General features: G+C 45.6%; 1 protein-coding gene across 2 annotated transcripts in view; it reads right to left on the reverse strand.

Annotated features, from left to right (window-relative positions):
- Positions 1–19025: 19025 nt before the first annotated feature.
- MAMLD1 (mastermind like domain containing 1) overlaps positions 19026–24264 on the reverse strand; it is a 103092-nt gene continuing 97853 nt past the window's right edge. For both annotated transcript variants that reach the window (XM_014454941.2, XM_014454942.2), the window contains exons 4-5: positions 22023–22107; positions 19026–20758 (exon numbers count right to left, since the gene is read on the reverse strand). In XM_014454941.2, coding sequence (XP_014310427.2) covers positions 19617–20758; positions 22023–22107 — 1227 coding nt within the window. In that variant the 3' untranslated portion in view covers positions 19026–19616. The remainder of the gene's footprint in view (positions 20759–22022; positions 22108–24264) is intronic.

Here is a 24264-nt window from a genome sequence, read left to right on the forward strand (position 1 = left end):
CTATGTGCCAGGGAAACATCAGTGAATAAGACAGATACAAGCCTGCACAGACAACAATAAGTTGGGGGGGTGGGGGGGAAGGAAAGTCCTAAATGGAGAACAAATGTAGTGAGGCAGTAGAAGATAAGTAGATTGGATGGTCAGAAATCTCCTCAACAAGATTCCCTTTAAACTGAGATATGAATGCTGAGAAGAATCCAGCACTGAGAGGATATACCTAGTAGAAGAGCATTCCAGGAAGAGGGACCAATAGGTGCAAAGGTCCCATTTGGAGGGAAGCTTGGTGTATTTAGGAATAAAAGGACCATGTGGCTGGAGCGTGATAGATGTTGACAGGTTGGTAGATAAACAGAGAACTGAGCAGGAGGTTTAGGACTGTGGGGATATGCAAGCCAGGGCAATTGTCACTCTGATGATTGTGGAAAAGGACCAGTGGATGAGGCAGATATAGAAACAGAGAGACCAGTCTGGATGCTGTAGGGAATTAAATGGTGCCCCCCCCTCCACTTAAATATGACTGCCTGGAACCAGTGAATGAGATCTTATTTGAAAAAAGGATCTTTGCAGATGTAACTAAGTCAAGACCTCAAAATGAAGACAATCCTGGTTTTCCTGGGTGGGCCTAAATACAAAGACAAGTGTTTTTAAAAAGGAAAGAGAAGAGGAGAAAGTCATGTGAAGACAGAGGGAAGCAGAGATTGAAGTGATGCTGCCACAAGCCAAAGAATACTTAAAGCCACTGGACACTGGAAAAGGCAAATGATGACTTTGCCCTAGAGTTTTCAGAGAGTGTGGTCCTGAAGAAACCTTGATTTTAGACTTCTAGCCTCGAAACTGTGAGAGAATGAATTTCTGTTGTTTTAAACCATCCACTTTGTGGTAATTTTTAAATGGCAGCCCTAGGAAACTCATATAGATACTATTGTGATAATAAAGATGATGGTGGTTTGGACCAGGGTCGTAGTCATGGAGCTGGAGAGGTGTGGACAGGCTTTGGATATGTTTTGAAGGTAGAACTGATAGGACTTGCTAATTGGACTGGATGTGAGGAGGAAGGAAATGGGAGGAGATTCATTGCTACAAATCTTGAATGGGCATTCCACACCAACTGGTTATCCTAGGAGACTCTCTAGATTTTCTGCTTGAATAATTGGAGGAATAGCAGTGCCATGCATCTTGATGAGGCAGACTGATGAGGAAGGCTTAGGAGTAGAAGGTTGGTAGTGTGTTTAGCCAGGTTAGATTTGAGGTGCCTGTTAGACATCCAGGCAAGGTTGAGGTGGCAGCCACATATTTGAGTATGGAATTCAGGAGAGGCCCTTGATGGGGATGCATACATTTAGGGAGTTATCAGTGTAGAGATTATATATTTTCTCAGAATTTTTTATTGTGGTAAAATACATCCTATATAATAAAAGGCTAATATGCAAATTGTTCCCTTGACCAGGAGTTCGACTGGGGAGTTCGACCAGGGGGTGGGGCTGGCCCACCAACTTGCCCTCGGCCCCTCCCCCCAGCCACCCACTCTCCCTGGCTGACCCTGCCCCTGATTGCCCCCCCCTCCACTGGGGGCGGGGCCAGCCAGCCAACCTCCTGCTTCCCCTTCCCCCAGCCAGTCTGGCCTGATTGGGGCAGGCCGGCCAGACCCCACCCATGCACGAATTCGTGCACCAGGCCTCTAGTATAACATAATTTACCATCTTAATCATTTTTGAGTGTACAGTACAGTGGTATTAAATACATTTATAATGTTGAGCAACCATCACCAACATCCACCTCTATAGCTCTTTTCTTTTGTAAAACTGAAACTCTGTCCCTATTAAACAACAACTCCCCATTCTTCCCTCCCCGCTGTCCCTGGAAACCACGATTCTACTTTCTGTCACTATGAATTTGACTACTCTAAGTACCTCATGTAAGTGAATCATGCAGTTGTTGTCTTTTTGTGTCTGGTTTATTTAACTTAGCACAATGTCCTTAAGTTTCATCCATGTTGTAACATGTGTCAGAATCTCCTTTCTTTTTAAGGTTGGAAAACATTACATTGTATGGATATACCACATTTTGCTTGTCCATTCATCCTTCTATGGACCCTTGGGTTGCTTCTCTGTTTTAGTTAAGGTGAATAATGCTGCTTTGTACATGTGTATAAAAGTATCTCTTTGCAAACTTGCTTTCAATTCTTTTGGGCATGTACCCAGAAATGGGATTGCTGGATCATATGGTAACTTTACTTATAATTTTTTTGAGAAACCTCCATACTGTTTTCCATAGTGGCTGGACCATTTTACATTCCTATCAATAATGCACAAGGGTTCCAATTTCTTGCCGTCATTGACAACAGTCGTCATTTTCTGTGTTTTTTAAAATCTTTACTGTTGAAAGTATTACATATGTCCCCCCACCCTTTTACCCATTGACTCCTTCTAGTCTGCCCCTGTTCCCTGCCCCAGGCCTTCACCACACTATTGTTTGTGTTCATGGGTTATGCATACAAGTTCTTCGGTTGATCTCTTCCCACCCACCCACCCCTGCCTTCCCTCTGAAATTCCACAGTCTGTTCCATGCCTCTACGGTATGTCTCTGGATCTATTTTGTTCATCAATTTATTTAGTTCATTAGATTCCACTTATGAGTGAGATCATGTAATACTTGTCTTTCTCTGACTTATTTTACTTAGCATAGTACTCTCCAGGTTCTTCCACTCTGTCTCAAAGGGTAAGAGATTTTTCTTTTTTTACTGCTGCATAGTAAATATTCCATGGTGTAAATGTACCACAGCTTTTTTATCCACTCATCTACTGAAAAGGTAGCCCACTGTATGGGAGAACATATTTTTTCCAGTGATACAGCTGATAAAGGGTTAATATCCAAACTATGTAAGGAACTCATGCAACTTAACAAAAGGAAGACAAACAATCCAATTAAAAATGGGCAAAGGACCTAAATAGACACTTCTCCATAGTGGACATACAGAAGGCTAAGAGATATATGAAAATATGCTCAAAATTACTAATCATCCAAGAGCTTCAAATTAAAATGACAGTGAGGTATAACCCCACACCTGTCAGAACGGCCACCATCAACAAATCAACAAATGATAAGTGCTGGCGAGGATGTGGAGAAAAGGGAACCCTAGTGCACTGCTGGTGGGAATGCATACTGGTGCAGCCATTATGGAAAACAGTATGGAATTTCCTCAAAAAGTTAAAAATGGAACTGCCATTTGACCCAGTAATCCTACTTTGAGGAATATATCCTAAGAAACTTGAAACACCAATCAGAAAGAATATGTGCACTCCTATGTCCATAGCAGTGCAATTTACAATAGCTATTTTCGTGTTTTTAAATTGCAGACATCCTATTGGGTGTGAGGGGGATATCTCCTTAGAGTTTTGATTTTTATTTCCCTAGTGATCCATGATTTTGGAACACCTTTTCATGTGCCTATTGGCCATTTGAATATCTTCCTTGAAGAAATGTCTATTCAAATCCTTTGTCCATTTTTGAATAGGTTTGTTTGGTATTTTTTGTTGCTGAGTTTTGGGAGATTAGAGATGATATATTTTGATTGTCACAAGGCTCAATGTAATTATCTAGGGGGTGAGTGTAGATTTTAAAAAAGAAATTCAAGGACTGAGTCCTGGTGCATTCCAGTATTTAAAGATGGAATTGGTGAGAAGGAGCCAACAAAGGGTTACATACTGTTGACAGATCAAGGGAAATACAGACTGAGAACTAACTAGCAGTTTTGACAAGATTTAGGTCATTGGTGACTTTTATGAGAACCGTTGTAATAGCACGATGGGGATGAAAACCCAACTGGAGTGAATTGGGGAGACAATGGGCATGAAGAAATGGCAATATCCTGTATAGATAACTCTTTCAAGAATATTTGCTGTGAAAGGAAGTGGAGAACTCAGCTTGAAGGAGATAAGGAGTTGGGATGGGGAGATATAACGAGAATGATCCAAAGAAGGGAGAAATTCATGATACAGCAGTGAAAGAGGATAATGTAAAAACAAAGCCTTTGCAAAGATGAGGGAGGTGTCTGGGGGTCCAAGATGCATGTGGAGGGGCACAGTGACATGTCTTCTGTGGTTACAACAGGGAAAGCAGGTGAGTGGGTACAGATAGGAGTCCTGGGTAGATGTGGTGACTAGAAGATGAAACAATTCTTGTCTGATTGTTTCTACTTTTGGGTAGGAGGGAGGTAAAAATGTGAAATGTAGTGGGATACTGGACACTGTTGCGTGCTCATATGGTGTGCATTGTTGTTATTATAATTAATAAAACTGAAATAACACCATTTCCAGGCATTTCTGCTTGGCAATGTGGTAACATAGTTAAGAGCACTGGCTTTGAACATTTCCTTCCTAGCAGGGGAACCCTGACTGAGTTACTGAAGTCACCCAGGATCACACAGCCAGAAGGTGACCAAGCTGTGATTTAACTCAGAGCCTCCAGCTGCCATGTGGCCTCTGTTCATGAGAGAAAATGTAAGCTATCAAGAAATAGCCAAACATTTCTTCCATTAAGATATTGTTTGGAAAAATGAGACTTCGTGGTCCTCACAGTTTGTTGCATGCTCATTTCTGGTTATTCCAGCCTGGGTTTGAGACTATGGAATGATCCCTGGGCTGCCCCTACCAGGTTCCCAGGCTCTGTCTCTCTCCCCAAACCTTGAGCAGCTTGTCCTTGACACTGCAAGCCCCTCTCTTGGGGCCTGGAGACCAGCCCAGTCCATCACAGCTCTGTGCATCAAGAGTTTTGTCAGGTTCTGTGGGATTCTTTCCTCACTTTGCCAGAATGAATGGGCCAGGCCTTGGACTCTCCGATGATCAAAACCAAACATTTCTGAGGATCTTGAAGAAATCAAGGTTGTCAGAGGGGCAAGGTTTTCTAGTTCCATTCCACCAAGCACCCATTAAAAATGCTTGACCCATGCCAAATGTACACAGAGAAAACATAGCAAGCACTATGATTGGTGTTAAAATCAACTTTAGAGGCAAAGATATTTTAGGCCAAAGACAAAATCTCTCTCAGAATTTTTGGGTGAAATCTTCTATTTTTAAAAAATGTTGGCAATGAAGTCAAATCAGAAACACCATATCAAATGTTCCAGGTCCTTGCCCTTGTTATATAGCTTCATCCTAGCAGAACTTCAGTCCTTTTGGTGGACTGGAGAACATGGCCATGATGTCTTTAAGACATTCATAGAACCCAAAAGAATCAAAGAGAAATTCAGACCAGCTTCATCAGGGAGCAGATTTGGAGAATGCTGGGAGTCTTTTTGATATTCTAGTGTTGCCTGTCTTCCTGCCTTTGAGTTTGTAGGAGGCCATTTTGATGATGACAGGATTCTGTTCTGCTGACATTTATGAGCATGTCCTCCACACTGCACTATGATTTTGTGGATGCATGCTCATCACTGTCAGATTTTCCTGCTACATTTAGAACAGGAATAAAAAAACCCGTAAACTCTGGCCATGCATATGGGCTTTGTTTCTTTCCCACTGGGACACTCTTGAGCAAGGGCATTTAACAGAATAAAGCAAGTTAGCCTGCTGAGACTTGGCAAAGCCTCTGTGCTTTGTGTTTTACCCAGATTACAGACAACCTGGGACTATGGCAATGATAGATAGGTGTTCAGTTATGGACTGAATGTTTGTGTCCCCCTAAATTCATATGTTAAAGGACTAACCCCCAATGTGACTGTATATGGAGATAGGGCATCTGAAGAGATTGTCAAGGTTAAATGAGATCATAAATGTGGGGTCCTAATCTGATAGGGCTGGCGAACTTGTAAGGAGAGGGAGAGACACCAGAGTGCTCTCTCTATGTACCATGTGAGGACACAGCAAGATGGAAGCCATTTGCAAGCCAAGAAGGGGACCCTCACCAGGAACTGAATCTGCTGGCACCTTGACCCCACACTCCCAACCTCCAAAAATGTGAGAAAGAAATTCCTGTTAGTTAAGCCACACAGTCTACGACATTTTATTATGGCAGCCTGACAAAGGCCTTCCTCACAGATCTCTTTTGGCTGAGCTGGTGGCCCCATTTTGATGATTTCACTAATCCTGTCACAACAACAAGCCTTGTGGGCTGTGGTGAGATGCCCACTGACCTTCAAAATTCCTGGCCTCATGATGCCACTCATTTATCTCAGAATGGGGCAAAACATATACTGTCTCCATATCAACCTAGCAGAACTGTGGCACCATTGACAGGTAACTTGACAGGGTCTCTGCTTACTCCCCATCCAGGTACAAAGCACATCCTGGCACAGATGTTGTACTTCCTGAGGGTCACTCATCCACCAGGGGTTGGGACAGTAGATTGTAGAAAGGTAAAGTGACTTCCTTGGGCCCAGCTCAGGCTCTACATTTTCATTCTGGTAAACGAGGGACTGATGGCCACCATTCTGACTGTAACTCTTCTGCTTCCAGAACAACACCCAAAGGTGAACATTCTGAGCAAGAGTTGGGCAGGTGGCAGACCTTTGTGTCTGACTCTGGGTGGAGAAGTTAATCTAAATGGCGTCTTTGGCTATTCAAAGCTGTGGTGTCCAGTGGGTAAGATAGAAGGATAGATTGCACCTGAGGGCTCTTCCCAACTCCACTTTTATGAACTATGTGACCTTGGGCAAGTCTCTGAATGCCAGCTTCCTCATATATGGAAAGGATATCATAGTACCAGCTCCTGAGTTTTAGTAAGAGAAGGGGTAAAGGCCATATGTCCTTGAAGCTATGAACTCAGAGTCTGGGATATACTAAGTGCCTAAGCAGGATTATAAATTTACACCCAAGCAACTCCTCAAAGTATGCACATGTACAAAGTAAAAGGTTACTTCATCAGGTGACATGACAGCTCTATTGTTGATCATGAACCTCCACTCCCAGGGAGGAAGTAAATTTTACCCTTGCTAATTAATGGTGCCTTAGAATTATCAAGTTTCATTTCCCCTAGCCCTAGTCACACCTGGAGGTGAATGCCCCCCTTTCCATACTGCTTTCCAAGATGGCATCCCAGACAGGCCCTGGTCTCCCGCCCCCCACCCCCACCACTTGTTATCTCTGGACTTTCACACCTTCCTCACCCTGGGCTTTTCCCAGGCTCTCATAGAGTAGAGAATGGGACAGGGCTCTTAACTTTTAGCTTCCCTGAAACACCTTTGGATGTGGCCCTAGTCTGCAGGCAGCCCTCATGGGACTCTAGACCCACGTGTCTACTTCTACCTTTTCTTTCCTTTTCCTACCATCCCTTTGGCCTAAGTAGAGTGGAGGAGAGGGGGAGGGGAGCACTTTTCACCTCTTTTTCATCATATCCTGAGATTCTGTTCCCTCTAGCATATAAGAAAATGAGCTTGGTTCTTGATATGATAATGGAAAATGTATTAGTCGTTGTGCTATCAAAGAAACAGAACCAGTAGGGTGTGTGTGTGTGTGTGTGTGTGTGTGTGTGTGTGTGTGTGTTTATTATGAAAAACTGCTTTATGCAATTGTGGGGGCTGGCTAGAAAAGGCTAAAATTTGCAGGATAGGCCACCAGGTTGGAAACTTAGCAAGAGCTGATGCTGCAACCTTGATGGAAAATTTCCTCTTCCTCAGGGAAACCTTACTCTTTGCTCTTAAAGCCTTTCAACTGATTGAATGAAGCCCACCCAGATATGGAGGATAATCTTCTTAAAGTCAAATGATTGTATATGTTAACCACAGCTACAGCAACACCTAAATTAGCATTGATTAAATAACTGGAGACTACAGCCTAACCAAAGTGACACATACAACTGATCATCTCATCATAGGAGCCAATCAAACTTAGAAAAATGTTTTTTCTGTAGATAAAGCCTGGCTTTCAGGATTATTGTCTGGTCTTGGACACAAAAATCTTATTTTGGATATCAAAAACTGACTATCTTTCTATGTTATTTTTAACTAGAGGCCTGGTGCACAAAAATTTGTGCACTCGGGGCAGGGGGAGGTCCCTCAGCCTGACCTGTGCCCTCTCACAGTCTGGGACCCCTCAGGGGATGACCATCTGCTGGCTGAGGCCTGCTCCCCAAGGGATTGGGCCTAAGCTGGCAATCAGACATCCCTCTGGCAGCCCGGTTGCCATCAGGGGATGTCCACTTGCCAGCGGGGAGCAGACCTAAGCTGCAGTCAGACATCCTTAGCGCCGCTGAGGAGGCAGGAGAGGATCCCACCACCACTGCTATACTGGCAGCAATCAGCCTGACTTGTGGCTGAGCAGAGCTCCTCCATGTGGGAGCTCACTGACCACCAGAAGGCAGCTCCTGCATTGAGCGTCTACCCCCTGGTGGTCAGTGTGTGTCATAGTGACCAGTCAATCCCAGTCTTTCTGCTATTAGGGTCAGTTTGCATATTACCCTTTTACTATATAGGATAGAGGCCTGGTGCACGGGTGGGGGCCGGCTGGTTTGCCCTGAATGATGTCCCGGATCAGGGTGGGGGTCCCGCTTGGGTGCCTGGCCAGCTTGGGTGAGGGGCTGAGGGCTGTTTTCAGGCTGCCCACACCCCCTTCAGGGTGGGGGTTCCCACTGGGGTGCCTAGCCAGCCTGGATGAGGGGCTGATGGCTGTTTTCAGGCTTCCCGCACCCCCTTCAGGGTGGGGGTCCCCACTGGGGTGCCTGGCCAGCCTGGATGAGGGGCTGATGGCTGTTTTCAGGCTGCCCGCACCCCCTTCAGGGTGGGGGTCCCCACTGGGGTGCCTGGCCAGCCTGGATGAGGGGCTGATGGCTGTTTTCAGGCTTCCCACACCCCCTTCAGGGTGGGGGGTCGCCACTGGGGTGCCTGGACAGCCTGGATGAGGGGCTGAGGGCTGTTTTCAGGTGGGCCAAGCCTGCAACTGAAGCTCCCAGCCTCTCCTTTGTTTATTTATTTTTTTTAATTCTGGGATTTATTTACCTTCTGTAATTGAAATTTTGTTGCGGCTCCAGCTCTGAGGCCGGCTGGCTGAAAGCAGGTACCTGGGGTTTGTTTAGCTTCTATAATTACAACATTGTTGCTTAGAGTGCAGCTCAGAGCCCAGCCACGGCAGGCGGGGAACCTTGGCTTCTTCCATCACTGAAGCAAGCAAGCCTCCTGTTCACTTCAGCTGCCTGGCTGCCTGCCGCCATCTTGGTTGGCAGTTAATTTGCATATCACCCTGATTAGCCAATGGGAAGCGTAGTGGAAGTACGGTTAATCACCATGTTTGTCTATTATTAGATATGATTGACTTTATTGGGGGTGACATTGATTAATAAAATGATATAGGTTTCAGGTGTACAATTCTATAACACATCAATTGTATATTCTATTGTGTGTTCACCACCCCAAGTCAAATTTCCTTACATCACCATTTATCCCTCCTTTACCCTCTTCTAACTCCCCCACCCCCCTTTCTCTATGGTAATCACCATACTGTTGTCTGTATCTATGAGTTTTTTTTTTCTTTTATTTTAAATTGACAACCACGGATATTTTTCCATTGATTTTTAGAAAGAGTGGAAGGGAAGGAGGATGGGGAGAGGGAAAGAGAGAGAGAGAGACATAGATGTGAGAAAGATACATCAATTGGTTGTCTCCTGAACTCATCCTGATCACGGCTTGGGATTGAAACTGCAACCAAGATACATGCCCTTGACTGGGAATTGAACCTGTAACCCTTTGGTCTGAGGGCTGAAACTCTAACCACTGAGAAACCAGCCATGGCATGAGTTTTTTCTTTCTTAATCCCTTCACCTTTTCACCTAGCCTCCTCACCCCCCCCTTCCCTCTGACAGCTGTTAGTCTGTTCTCTGTATCTATGCATCTGTTTCTTGTTATATTCTTTCTGTTATTGGAATATTGTGGGTGGAATATCACCCACAAAGAAATGTGAATGAGAAAACCACATTAATAAATTTTTAGTGTGATAATGCTCAAAGAAGGACATTTTGTTTTTACAATTCCAAATAATCTTATTGGAAATGAAAAATAAGCAATTAATGAATACAGTGAGCTCCCATTTGAAAAGAGCACATATGAGGGTGGGAGGTGAGGTTTGTTCCCAACATGGTGGGCACAGTTTGCTGAAAAGGGACCAGGAGTACCAAAATTGAGAAGATAAGGGGCATGGAAGATGTCAAGGATAGAACAAAGGGCAAGTTTCCAGCCCTGCTTAGTACTTGGTGACCTCAGAGCTTTGCATCCACAGCCACTTAGAAGGAGACAGGACTCTGGGTGGGCAAGATGGCAGGGCAGCCAGGGCTCTGGGAAACAGTGTGAAAGGTCCACACACCTCCTCATTTGTTGCTGATTGTGGGCCATGTTACTGAGTGCGAGGAGGTTAGTTTATTAAATTCAAAGTCAAAGTGACCCAGAGAACAGGAATGAGTATGCTCTATTTCCATGAAAGCTCCATGCCTCATGCCTTGCATCATCAATGACCAGATTTCAATTTACAGAGAAGCAGCAGATGCTTCAGCAGCCATGGTGAGCCTCTAGATTTTCTGATGGAGACGCTCTCTCCTGTGGCCACAGGGTGAGAGGGATTGGAAAGAGAAGGAAGAAAATCCACTTTAAAGAAGAGAAATGGAGCTGACTGCCTATGGAGGTGGCCTGGAGGTTGGAGCCAAAGCCTGGCAGATGGGGGCAGTAAGAGCCTTCCACAGTCTGGGACGTGGAAAACCTTATCTAAATCAATAGGCCCTTTGCCATCTCAGTTTTGGGATGGCCCAACCTGAACCCCTTTCAAAGTGGGCCAGGTGACTCTGGGACAAATTAAACCTGCTGGGGGCAGAGCTCCCCAATTTCAGAAACTACAACAAAGTAGGATCACAAGTCCTCTTGTCTCAGCCTCAGGGACAACCTCTGGCAGCAGCTTTGAATACTTTCTTCCTGATAGGCAGACAAGATTACTGCAGGTGGCAAGAACTCTCATGAAAATATCACTCTGTGTGTGTGTGTGTGTGTGTGTGTGTGTGTGTGTGTGTGTGTGTGAATGTTCTTCTTACAACCCCCTAACCCAATTTCAAGCATGAGGACTGGCTTGGTTTCTTCAGTCATCCCTACCTCAGGAGAGGTTAGAGGACAAGCAATGGTGCCTTGAAGCCCACTTTTCTTCCTACCATTTGAAAGGCAAATTAAAACGATGATGCAGGATGTGGTGCAGTGCAGAGCAGAGAGAGCTTGCATTGTGGTAGTATCCAGTATGTGGAGTGGGGGGGCTCCTCCTGCACACTTATAAAAAGCAAAACTGAATTGTAATGGTAGGTTCCTTTAAACACATTTATTTAGTATGGAAAATTGAGACAATTGGTATGGAGCAGAAAAATATTTACCTTATTGCAATCATGTTTGACACAAACAGTACATGTAGAAACACCAGTGTTCATTACCACATCTCTTATCTCCAACAATCTTTTGATTCATACTCTTACTACTGGGTCTCATCTTAGCATTGACTTTAGAATCTGAAGACACACAATTTGGTGCAATGTGCCAAAAGAATGACCAATGACTCTAATAAGCATAATTCTTTGGCATAATTCTGTCATTCTTCCTTCCTTTCAATTCCAAGAAAGCATCTTTGCAAGGCACCTTGGATATTCACACCTGTGTTCAATTGCATCCCCTTCCTATGTGCAAGACAAGCCTTTAAATGCAAATCTTCGAGGACTTGGAGTTTCTGTTTTGTGGAGAAATGCCAAGTCCCATTTCTCATGCTTTTGTGGTTGAATCTTTTCTGTTTTGTCCTGCAATTGGAAGAACTCTTCCAGTAGGCAGGAGAAAGCTTGATGGTCAAGTTACTGAGGCCCTTAACTGGCATGTACACAGAGGACAGGTGAGAGGATGCTTTCTTTCCTCACTCTAAGGTTTGAGGAACACTTAGTAAAATGATAATATTCAAATTCAAGTCTCAGTTAACTCTGATAACAGAAATGCTGAGTGAGTATTAGGGCTCTCTCTTTTATTAGTCTTTTAACTTCCAAAGTAACCATGGCTGCTCTAATGGCCTCTTTTGTTGCATCTCTTCTTCAATGTCCTGCTCTTGAAGTAGCCATTCTGGTGTGTGGGGGGGTGGGGGGGCGGGGGCGGGTGTAGTTGGAACCGGGACTGAGGGTCAAGTTATGGAGGCCCTCTATCAGCATTTCTGAGAAGGAATGATGACAAGATGCTGTGTCTTCCTGAGAATTTTCTTTTGAAGGCATTTGGGAAGATTCAGGATCCCAGACTGGGTTGAACTTCTGTGGTGGCTTCATGGAAATCCAGTTATAGCTTGAAGCTCCACTTGGATCAGGATTAAGAAGGTGATACTCAAGGCTCTCAAATTGGTACAAGTGGGCCTGGAAAGGATTCTAGCTGAGTTTGGGCAGTAGAAACCAGACTTCCAACAAGTGGGAATTCCCATGTGTTTTTTAACGGCTGCACAGTCCTCCATTGAGTAGCTTTAACCACTCCCAATTGGGAACACTTGGGTTGTGTCCAATTTTTGGTTAGGTCAAACAATACTGTAATCAACAATTTTGTGCACAGGTATCTAAACACCCCTGCAAGTTCCTATCATGTCAAAAGCCAAGCCAGTTATTCTCAATCTTAGAAATTTAAATACAGATTCCTGGGCCCTACCCTGGCACCTCCAAATGATATTCTTTGAGGTTAGAATCCAGGCAGGTTTATTTTTCAATGAACAGCCAAAGTTGAAAGAATTACCAAACTGCCCCTACAACAGTTGTATGTGTTGCCCTTCAGCCAGCAGTGAAGAAGAGAAAGGACCTGTGTGCCCATGCTCCAGCTACAGGACCTATTATCAGTTTTTACATTTGGGACCAATCTGATAGAGACAGTATGCCAGAGCATCATTGGTGTTATTGATGTTTCTTTCATTATGAGGGTGGCTTAGCATCCTCTCCGTGTTCACTGGCAATTTTCATTTCTTCTATTATTAACTGACTATTCATGTCCTTTGCTTATTTCCTCCTCATTGGGTAGTTCATATTTTTCTTAGTGATTTGAAGGAGCTCTATTTTTTATTTTTCACAGAGTGCCTACAAAAGAATAAATGTTTATCAAGGTAAGTAATTTAAATAAGATAATGGAAATGGAAAGTTTTGAAAAGAACGATTTAAAAAATATTGAGAATACAGAGACAATTCAGTTGAGCAAAACAGGTGAACAATGGTTTGAATGATCACTTTCCACAAAATGTTGTCAGAATAGGTGAGATAAGACCAATCTGTTTGGTTGTCTCACATACTGAGTGGCTGTTGCATTCCCTGTGGTTTTATGCTAAGCTATACTGGCTCCTGGAAAAGAGGCTGTAGTAAAATTGAACACCATTCTCCTTCCTCCTCCAAAATATAAACTTGATCTCTGTAAGCTTTTTTCCTGCCCCAGATTGCGAGATTTGTACTTTAAAAGCATCTCTCTAATTTTAAAACTATTTCCACCAATATTTTATTATGACAATTTTCAAATAATCAGAAAGGTGAAGAAATGTACATTGGACCCATATTGACCCACTTCCTGGATTCTACCAATAACATGTTACTCTACTTTATCACAATTCTATCTCTCTAATCCATCCCTTAATCATCTTTTTTATGTGTGTCAGTAAGTTGCAGACATGAGTACTAGTACACTTCACCCCAAACTCCAGCAGATAATTAACTAGAGTTCAATATTTAAGATTTTTATATTTTAGGTAAAATTAACTTGCAATGAAATGTCCAGATCTTAAGTGAACCATACTCTGAGTTTTGGCAATGCATACACCTGTGTAACCCATAAGAGATTTTACCGTCACCCCAGAAGGTTCCCTTATACCTCTTTTCAGTCAACCCCCATACCTACCCATTATTCTGATTTTTTTCACCTTGAATTACTTATGTCTATAAATGGGATCATGTGTATGTTTTTGTGTCTGGCTTCTTTTTAGCATAATGCATGTGAAATGTATGCATGTTATAGTATGTATTAGTAATCCATTTTCATTGCTGAGGACTAGCATTGTATACTAATGAGTAGTATTGCATTGTACGAACATATCAGAGTTGACTTATCCATTCTCCTATTGATAGACATCCAGGCTGTTCACAGGTTTTGGTTACTGTGAATAAAATTGTACTTGTCTTTTTTTTGTACTTGTCTTTTTGTGGACAATTTACTTTTATCTGTATTAAGCATATCAACCATTGTTTGTCATGTGTTCAAAATTTTTTGGGTAAATTTGTCATTTATCTTTTTACTTTCATGGTGTGTTTTTCTGTATGCAAGTTTTTAAATTTTATGTGGGCAATTTCATCAATCTTTTCCTTGTGGCTTCTGGGTTTCATGTCATAATTGGAGAAACCTGATCTATCCTGATATTCTAAAAATATCTAACCTTGTTTTTTTTTTTTTTTTTAGTGCCTTTCTATTTTAATCTTCTAATCGTCTGAATTTATCTTGATGTTAGGAGTTAGGCAGAGGATCCACGTTTATTGTTAAAATGGCAAGTCAGTTTTTCCAACACCATGTATTGAGTCTCCCTCGCTGATTTGAAATGTCTCCTTTCTCATTGTTTCAATTCCCACGCTTGCTTCTATTTCCTTTCCACCAACTTGTCTGGTTGTTTTTTTTTTTCCTGTTTAGTACCATATTGTTTTAAATACAGTAGCTTCATGATACACTTTAATATCTGGTAATGCTAAAAACCCTTTCTTGATTTTTCTTTTTTAGAAATTTCCTGGCTACTTTTGTTTCGTTGTCCCACCAGATGAATCACCTTGAATCATTTTGTCATGTTCCAGAAAATAATCCTGCTGGGTATTTTTATTGTGCTCATAGAGATTTTGCAGATTAATTTGGAGGAGATACCCCACCTTTCCAGGATGCTGAAGGGATGAGAGAAAAACAAATATCCAGATGACTCCCAGGTTCTGGACTTGGAGACCAAGTGGATTTGGGGACTTAAAAGTGGGGCATTCGGGTACGATGCCTGCCTGACACTCAGGAGGACACTCAGGCTTGGAGAATGCTGAGCAGTTCACTTTGGACCTCCTGAACTGGAGATGCCTGTGGGAAATCTGTAGAGAGAATCCCTGTATGTAGAGGCCTTCCTTACAGGCCTCCCTTATTCATTCTGGAGTCCATCCTCCACACAGCAACCATAGTGACCCTTTTCCCTTGTGGAAACAAGATAGCCTGCAGGGCCCTGCATGCTCTGGCCCTGCCCACTCCTGCACTCTCTCCTCTCCCTCTCCTTCTCTTGCACACTGGACCTATCCACCTGCCTCTTTTCCATTCTCCCTAGCATTTGTACTTGCTGTTCCCTCTACCTAGAATATCCTTGACCACACACTAGAGAAGGCAACAGTATATGTTTCTTCAGAACCCCATTTCCACTTCCAGATCCCCTGACTTCTTAGGCTGAAGATCAAGTGAGAGATGGTACATTATTCAGAGTCTTTGGCCCTGAGACCTCCAAGGACCTGAGCCTGCTCTAATGGAAGAAGGAGTCCCTGGGGTCTCACTTACATCCCTGGGAACTTTTGGGGCAGGGGTAATGGGATTGAATGTGAAGAGAGCACCTCCCCGTAATGATTGTGGTTCTTTCTTTACTCCCCTCCCCATTGAAAAGGCCTTTAGGCACCTCCCTGCAAACTCCTGAGGAGCCACTGGCAGCTGAGTGCCTTCTTCCTCTCAACCCTCTTAGGGAAGGGCTTTCAAAGGCTGGGATGCCTATGAGGGATTCCAGTCAAGACTGCTGTCTAAAGCAGGATAAGGGTGAGTTCTCATGGGCAGGGGCCTTCAGCAGCCTTCATGTTTTTGCACTCTTTTTTCAAGGGTTCTAGAGGGCTTCAGCTCTGTGTACAACCTAGTCCAGCAGCATTGCCCTGGGGACTGAAATTTAGGGTTCTGTCCAGCTGTACTATGCTCTGTTTGACCAGGCTGAGATGCTAAGATGTAGGTGCGTGGACCCATTTGTATGCCCAGGGGAAGAAACTAAAAGATAGGGAGAAGGTAAAGAAGGCTTAGTCAAGTGAGAGAAAATGGAAGGAGCAGAAGAGAAATGCCTTCAGAGCAGGAGAGAGAGCCAGGTTTCAGGCCAGAGTGGAAGAAGCATACCAGGGGACTGTGGGTTCCAGGAACCAAGGTCAGCACTTTTCGGGAAGGAGAGTCCAGTGCTGCTGAAGGGGCAAGTGTACTGAAGATTGAAAACTTTCCATGGGATTTATGGCCAGGAGGAATTTTGTAGTTTGACCAGCATGCTTAAGGAAGAGAGGGGACTGGAGCCAGATCACTCTAGGTTGAGGGATGAGTGGGACAGGAGGGTAGTAGAGAGCTAGAGCTGTACCTGGATGGGCTGTGGTGTTGAGTGGCTTTTTAACATGGTCCAGTTGAAAGTTCCAGGGAGAAATCCAGCAGAGAGAGGCTGTCAGTACAATGAAAGAAAGGTGGGAGTTATCTCCTGGAAGGAGTAACTTGGGACAACCATAGTGGAAATGGAAATGGGAAAGGACTGCTAGGGAACGGTGAGGCTAGGCTAAAGCCAGTGGCAAAAAGTGCTCAGTGAGCTGTCTACACTGCTGTCCACACTAGCTCAACCTTGAGGTGATATCATGGTTGTGGTGGGAAGTGAACCCTCTTGGGTATGGAAGCTGGAACCAACCTAGTGGGCCAAGCTCAGCTTTTATTTTGGGGCTCTGAGGACCAGCAGAGCTGAGTGGGGACAATGGTGACCACGAATCCCTCTGGCAGGCTGAGAAAACCCCACTTGGAGAGCTGGGCTGGGGGATCTACAGATCATGGCTTCAGTACCCCAAATGACTGGCTGTAAGCAACAGTCACTGGGTAGTTGGATCTAACACAGAGCCAAGGAAGGGCACCTGGCCCAATGCCTGCTTCTCCTGAGCCCACTGGAGAGAGGGGACAGGAGAGGTGGGCCCAAGTACCTCAGTGTGAGGAAGCCAGGGCCTGCCTATTACCTGGCACCACTGAGGTACTTGAGGCACAGTGCAGATGGCTTCTGGGAACATCAAGAGGCAGGGGGAACAGAAGTAGAGACCATGACAGGGAGTGGTGACAGAAGCTGAGGGGCAGTCATAGGGCACTTCCATTACCCAGACCTACAAAGAACGCTCTGCAGGAAGCAGGAGGGGCCTGTGTTAACTGGTGGGCTGAAAGCCAGGGCTTTGGAGCAATGACTGTTTCTATGATCCCTCTGGCCCATGGGCTGGGAGGCCTGTTTCCACCCCTTTTGATCTTTGCCTTCAGTCAGTCATTGAGTGGTGGGTGCAGGCATCTTCCTAGAGCATTTAAGGCTCTGCTGGACAGAACAGGCCTGTCTCAGTCCATGGGCCTCGCCAAGCATGCCATTATGTTGGAACATTTTGTACCTTGAGGATGAGGTATAAAAATTCTCCCAGCCAATTAGGGGAATAAATGGGATGTACTCCTTTGTTACTCCATCTGATCCCAACTGGTGCTTCAGCTGTGTTTTTATAGCACATGGGGAAGTAGTGTCCCAACTAGCTTCTTTGCTACCTTTGGGGAGACGTGAGACATTTTACAACCCATCACCAGCACCTCAGCTCGTGACCACTCCTGGCAGAGGTCCCAGCCATCTTATTAGGGTCCCTGGAAATGAGGCCCAACCATAAGCCAAATTCAGATGAAGCTCTGTGAAAGCCACTTCCTTGCTATTAAGGGGTAGCCTTAGTGTAGGGTGACAGGAGTCCCTGTTGTTTTTATGTAGTTTAAATAGGAAGCAACCAGCAGCCAGCCAACTTGCTGCAAATGTTGGGGGATGTGAGGGGTGGGGCTAAAGGGGACTGGGTGAATCTTGGCAAGTTTTAGACAGTCAGGCAAATTGGAGCAGACTGCCCTTCTGCTGTGGTCTTGGACATGAAGATAAGCCATGGGGATCCCTGGCATTCCTGAGGCATCCACACCCCAGCCTGCTGAGCTCTTTCCACTTCAGCATTCAGGATGATCAGGGCTTTGGGGAATGGGAGGTGGGACATCCTTCCTTACCCGCCCCCCACCATGCACTGCAGGGATGCTCAGCTGCCCAGTGGCTTCATCAGGGCCTTGTTGGTTGTCTTTGTGAAGTAAAAGAACTTCACTCTCCCACACAGCAGATATGTCACCTGCTTCAAGGTACAGCTTCCATCTCTAGCCGCTCTATATGGGTGTCTCTTACATGGGAGGAGTTGACATTTTATTAAGGTCTGTCACCCTCTCAGGTGAAAGAGGGTTGTGGTGCAGAGTTTAGATTCTCAGTGCAACTCTCCCTTTACCCCCAAGTGGAGAGTTACCTTAGTGGCTTCCCGTCCTGTTTCCTCCTCTATAAAACAAGGGCCTGAGACCCCAAATGACAAGCTTTTATGCTGTGATGTGAAACAATTGCTGCTTGCCTACATAACTTTTCACTCCTCGCCCCTCCCTGCAGCATCTTTTCCAATTTGCAGGACACAAGTAGGCTCTGAAAGAACCAAAAGCACTGGCTGGTTTCACTGAAATGGGTTTGCAGGTACTGAATGCTCCCTTAAAAAAATGAAAACGAAGGCACTTTTCTCCTGGCTGTTTATTATAGAAGAAAGGAAAAAAACAAACAGGTTTTGGCTTGAAAGAGATGACAGTTTTCAAACGAAGAGGCGAAATACGAGGTGGCAATTAAAATGTGATTACATAGAGTCTGAACACTGAGAAAAGTTTACAGGACAGTGGGCGTTGGTTTTCTGTAACAGACACTGAAATATACATGACGATAATTGCAGATAGAAACCATCAATGACAAACCCAAAATCAAGTGTTAATGTTTACAGACTCCCCACCTCCCCAACAACAAAGCCTTACATCAAAACAAGTACTGAAAGGCTTTAAACCAGGAACCCCTCACCTTCACCCTACAAGGGTGTCTCTGGAGAGGTGCAAAGCTGAGGTTCTCTTGACTGAATGATAAAGAGAGGACACTATAGATCCTCAAGGTTGACAGCTCAGAGAGTGTTCAACTCACATTCTCTCTCTTCACCTTTCCCAAATCTACATAACTCTCTCAGCCTCCTTGCAAACTTCCTCTGTAGGGCACTTACTATAAAAGCAGCTTATGCTGTAATGTGCTTATCAGGAAAGAGCTAGCAGAGACTGACAGGTTTGCAAAAAAGAGATCAAGAATTACATCAGGAGATGACATTTTCTGTGAAAATGGCAATAAATGGCCAAGTGGTTCTCTATGTGGCATTTGTTAGCTTGTACAACACGTCTTGGTCACATCCACATCATCTGTTGCATCAAAACCATAAGCGACTCAGACACCTGGCTTACTAGAGATCATTGGAGCGAACAACACAGTCTGCATATTTGCAACAATGTATAATAAACACAAACAATGCATAATCAACACAATTGTACTGAAACAAAAGCCGTCACTTTATTTACAAAGTCACAAAAGGAAGTATAAATACTTCTCTCATTAATGTTTAGGAAAACCATTTACAAAATTTTCAAATATGTACAGGTATTTTGAAAAATCACCAGCTTTCCATTTTGTTATATGTAGAGAGACGGATGGGCATGGGCTGATGCCACTCAGATTGTAATGAGGAAACACTTGTGTGGCTGTCTGGGGCCAGTTGTGAATTTGCTATGGATTCACACCACTCCCTAAAGTGATGTCAACTTTGGGGATGCCATCCTGGCTATTCTGGGTGACTTGGCCAGCATTCTGGGCTGCGGCATTTTGGGCAGCAGCATGCTGCTCTTCCAAAATGTCATCGATCAGCCTCAGGTCACACACCCAGTCTTCATCTGGGCTCGTGCTGGGGCCTTTCAAGAGAGCTTCAATGAAATCCACCTCATTGCAGTCAGGTGGTGAAATCAGATCATTTAATGGGGGTTGGGGCTGGGGCAAAAAGTCATAGGGTGGCAGCTCAGTAAGGGGACCCATTCTATTGAATGGACCTGGAGACTGGCTAGCAGTAATAGCGGAGGCAGCAGCGGCGGCAGCAGCAGCAGCCACATAGCTTGGTGGTGGCTCGATGGCCTGTATGGGACTCATGGGACCAAAGCTGTCTATGCCCTGATGGAGGGACTTGGTGTTCAGCACAGGCACAGGACACTGCTGTGGGCTCTGTCTGAGGCTGAAGCTGGGGTTGGCCAGGGAAGCATTGACCTTCTGGCCAGGCCTATCTCCTGGGGTCCCCTGATTGGGAGGCACAACTGCCTGCTGCGATGGACAGGCTGGGGCTATCAGGGAGAATCTCACAGGTGCCTTTGCGAAGATAGAGTTGCTGTTAAATTGCTGCTGGGCGCTATTATCTACTTGGCTGGGGAGTGGTTCCCTTGAGACTGCTGGGTTTGCAGTTGCTGCTGCCACCCATGTGGCATTGTTGAACAAGGTGGACATTCTTGGCACACTTGGCTGTCTGAGCTGGTGGGGACTCAGGGGCTGGCTGCCCATGGGGCTGGGACAGAACCTGGGCAGGAGCACTCCTGAGGGGGAGGCCTTGGGCATCTGTGTATATTGGCAGACAGAGCCAAGGCTGCCCAGGGGGTTCTGGCCTGAGCATGAGGATATGGGAAACAGGGGGCTGGAGTTAAAAATTCCTTGCTTTTTGCCTGGGATCGGTAAGATCATGCCTCCATGACTCTGGTGCCGGCTGGGTGGGATCATTCCTGGACTCAGGTTGTTCTGAAGGTGCTCAGCTCTGGGTAGCATCATGTGCTGGTTGGAAGGGGGGCTTGCCTTGGTCCGGCTACACTTGGAGGTGACTTGTTCTTGGACGGCTACAGAAAGAGAGAAGGGGGGTCAATTCCAAAGGCATCCTCAATTTTGCTGCAGTTGCTGGTGGGGAGTACCAGCCTAGCACTGATTTCTCACCTTCCACCCTTGGCTCCTACTGAGCATCCTCTGTTCCTCAACTTTTCTCCCCTTTGTTCCTCCACCCTCAGTCTGTACTGCAGTTCTTCTAGGGAGCCCTCTTAGATTCCTGGGTCTGTGTTCACACATCCCTGCCTACCCCCCACCAAGTACAGATAATGTTGGATGAAAAATGCCCGCTTATCTGTCTGTCTTTTTAAGTAGATTACAAGCTCTATGAGGTCAGGGTCTTGGTCTGCTTTCATACTCAGTACTCTGTACGCAGGCCTGGCCTTGCCCATCCCTTGACAGATGAAATGGCCTTCCTGGAACTTGTTTTCCCTGTCCCTACAGCTGAAGTGTGCTTGACCTGGGCAGGTGCAATATTCAGCTGGTGTTTAGGCCCCAAAAACAGGGTTTTCTGCATGAGAATGGAGGAGCAGTGGCATGATGGTGGCATTGGCTAAAATGAAGATGCTGACCACTTGTTGGAGGGCAAGCAGCTTTCACTGAGCCCCAGGTGAGAGTACCCTTGGTCTTGCACAATGTCACTATCGGCTGGTAAGGATTGCTTACATGTCTCCCTGACTAGTCTGGAAGCTCTGAGAAGTAGGGACAATACCTGTTTTTCCCCCCTTTCAAACAGCTGTATCTCTGACCAATAAAAGTTGATTGCATTCACAGCTGCCATGATAAGGTGAGGACCCTGCTGTCTGTGGAGGCTCTGGCAGCCCCCCACCACAGACTCTTTGAGGCACAACTTCAACCTCTTTTCCATTGCCCACACCTGGGAGATGGTCCAGGATTCTATTAGAATAGAAGGTCACTGGGGTGGGAGCAAGAAGGGCAGGGTCAGAACCCTGGGGTTGTGGCAGCCTCAGTTGATTCTGATAAAACCCTAGGGGGTATGCCCTTCTCCCATTGAGAATAACTGCTTTAAGGCACCTGACTTAGTTTAATCAAACTCTTGAATTACACAGTGATGGCAGAGTCATTAAGACCTGACCTTTAATTGGGATCCTACTCAAGTTCCAGTGTGATAGGTCCAACCTGAACTGACTCCCAGACCTCCCCTCTTTCCCAAAATGCTTTTAGAAACACCTACAGTAACTGCTTACTCTGAGGTGAATTCTCATCCCACACTATACCCCCTAGCCTGTCCCTTTGGGAAGATTGATTTTAACGGCTTACCTTGAAATTGCTTCATCTGTTGGGCGATATACGCACTCTGCTGTTCAGGGGTCATTGCCATAAGACCTGATCTCTGTTTCTCTTGCTAAACAGAAGGTGAAAAAGATGTGTTAGAATAAGTCTATCAAGAAATATTTGCCTTGAGATCACTGTGCGGGGACCCAGGACTTGGCTTTAGTGTAGCAGAAAGCATGAGTGAACACACCAACACACACTTGCATGCATGCCCCACCCTCCCAAGCAAAATTCCACAGGTATAAATAAAGGTAGGATTCTGCAACCTGGGTTAAAAAGCCAACTGCGACAGCATAGGATGGGGCAGGAGACACAGAGCTTAATAGCAAGAGCATGTAGAAAAAGATTTAGGCATTTTGGAGGTCCTTCTGCTCAGGATGGGTCAGCAATGAGATGCAGTCACCAAAAGAGCAAATGTAACATTAAGTCGCATTAATAGAAGCAGAGTGTGTAGAAGGAGGGAGGTGACAGTCCTACACTACTCTGTCTTGGCCAGACCATGTCTATAGTGCTGACAAGAGTCTGGGCATGCCAGTATCAGGGAGATCCATACAAACTGGCTGGATTTAGAGGACAGTAAGTGATTGGGGTAGGGCTCAAACTCCAAATCGCACAGACTAGAAATGGTTAAGCAAACCAGGGATGCCGAGGCTGGGGCAGAGCCGACTCTGGGCTATGTGGTGGTGGGTACCCAGATTCTGCTGGGTTGTCATGGGGAAAAGGCAGAGGATTGTTCTGGGTGGTCCAGGCAGGAAGAGCAGGATGATCACATGGTCAGAAGATGCACTGTCTGACACCCAGAGTAGTCACTCACTGTCAACTTCCCTTCTTTCTCCTGACTGGCTGCAGCATGGATAATTGGGATGAGTTTCTTGTCTCCATTTCCAAGGGGAGGAGCCAAGCCTGAGGGCTGTAGTCCCAGCACAGAGTGTGGGAGCAGCTCAAGGGACAGTCCAGAGAGAACCAGATGAGAGCACGTGGAAGGCATGACTTGCCCCTTGCACAGAGACTCTCAACCATTTGGAGCCAGCTTGTGACTGCGATCCAGTTCTGACTCCCAGTCCAGTGCTTATCCACTGACATCTCTTCCCCCTTCTCAAGAAGCCTGCTCACAAGTGTGCCAATAGCCAAGGCAGCTCCACCAGGGAGCACACCCCTGAGTCCACTTTCTGAGCTGCATCCTCTTGGATGCCAGAAGACTTGACCCTACAACATGGGATGGCTTGCTTTTCTGCACTTAGAGAGCTGACTTTGGGGCGTGGGATGGGGGCAGGCAGAGAACCAGCACTTGGGAAAGTGCCCAGCTCCCAGGCCTGGCGGCAGTTCCTGGCCTCAGTTCCTGCCAAGGCAGAGAGGACAAACACATGGCACCGGGCAGACTACACTAGAAGCGATTTCACCATCCTGGCCTTAGCCTGCTTCCTGTCCGCGCTCTTGCCTCCCCTCCCCTGTGGCTGCTGGGATGTGGGTGGTGGAGTTTCTGTTTCTCAGCCGGCCCATGGAGCTGTCCTCTTACTGCTAAAGTATGGAGGTGGCATAACTGCCTTTGTGTGTGCTTACTGTACTGAACACTTTGCACCCATTATTTCACATTGTGTTGCAACAATCCTTTAAAGTAGGCATGTTATTATCCCAGAGATACTGATTTGAATACTGAGGAGTACAGGGACCATATGACCTCCTTAGGCCATGCCATCAGGAAGGGAGTGGGGGGGCTAGGATCTGCTTGAGATGCTCAGGATAGGCAGGCATTTCTGAGGCAGCCCTTTTACTTGTGTTCTTCCCTTTTACCCTTACACCAGCCTTAGGAGATAAGGGCAGAAGATCTATGGATAGCAGCTTACTCACATGACATCTAAGGCTCAGACAGAAAGCTTACATGACTTGCCCAAAGCAACAGGGCTAGGCAGTGCCATGTCTCTTAACTGCAGACCTGGGTTGTTATGCCTGTCTGACCCCGCTGCTTCTGGGGACTGGCTTCTGTGGCTGGCTAGGTCTACACCAACCCTAACCTCTTCTCCACTGGCTGCCCCACAGGTTTCATCAAATAACATAGTTGTACAGGGGTGGGGGTTGGGGGCAGGTGGAGGCTACAGAGTGCAATCAAAGAAAGAGCAGGGGAAGGGCAGAAGAGCCCAAAAAGAAAGAGGCAGAGAAGAAAGATACCACAAAGGTATGGGAGACCAAAGTCAGAGAGTGGAGGAACTGGGTAGTGTCTGCCAGACAA

Source organism: Myotis lucifugus, unplaced genomic scaffold (assembly GCF_000147115.1).
Source record: "Myotis lucifugus unplaced genomic scaffold, Myoluc2.0 scaffold_40, whole genome shotgun sequence".
In the NCBI taxonomy this organism is placed as follows: domain Eukaryota; kingdom Metazoa; phylum Chordata; class Mammalia; order Chiroptera; family Vespertilionidae; genus Myotis; species Myotis lucifugus.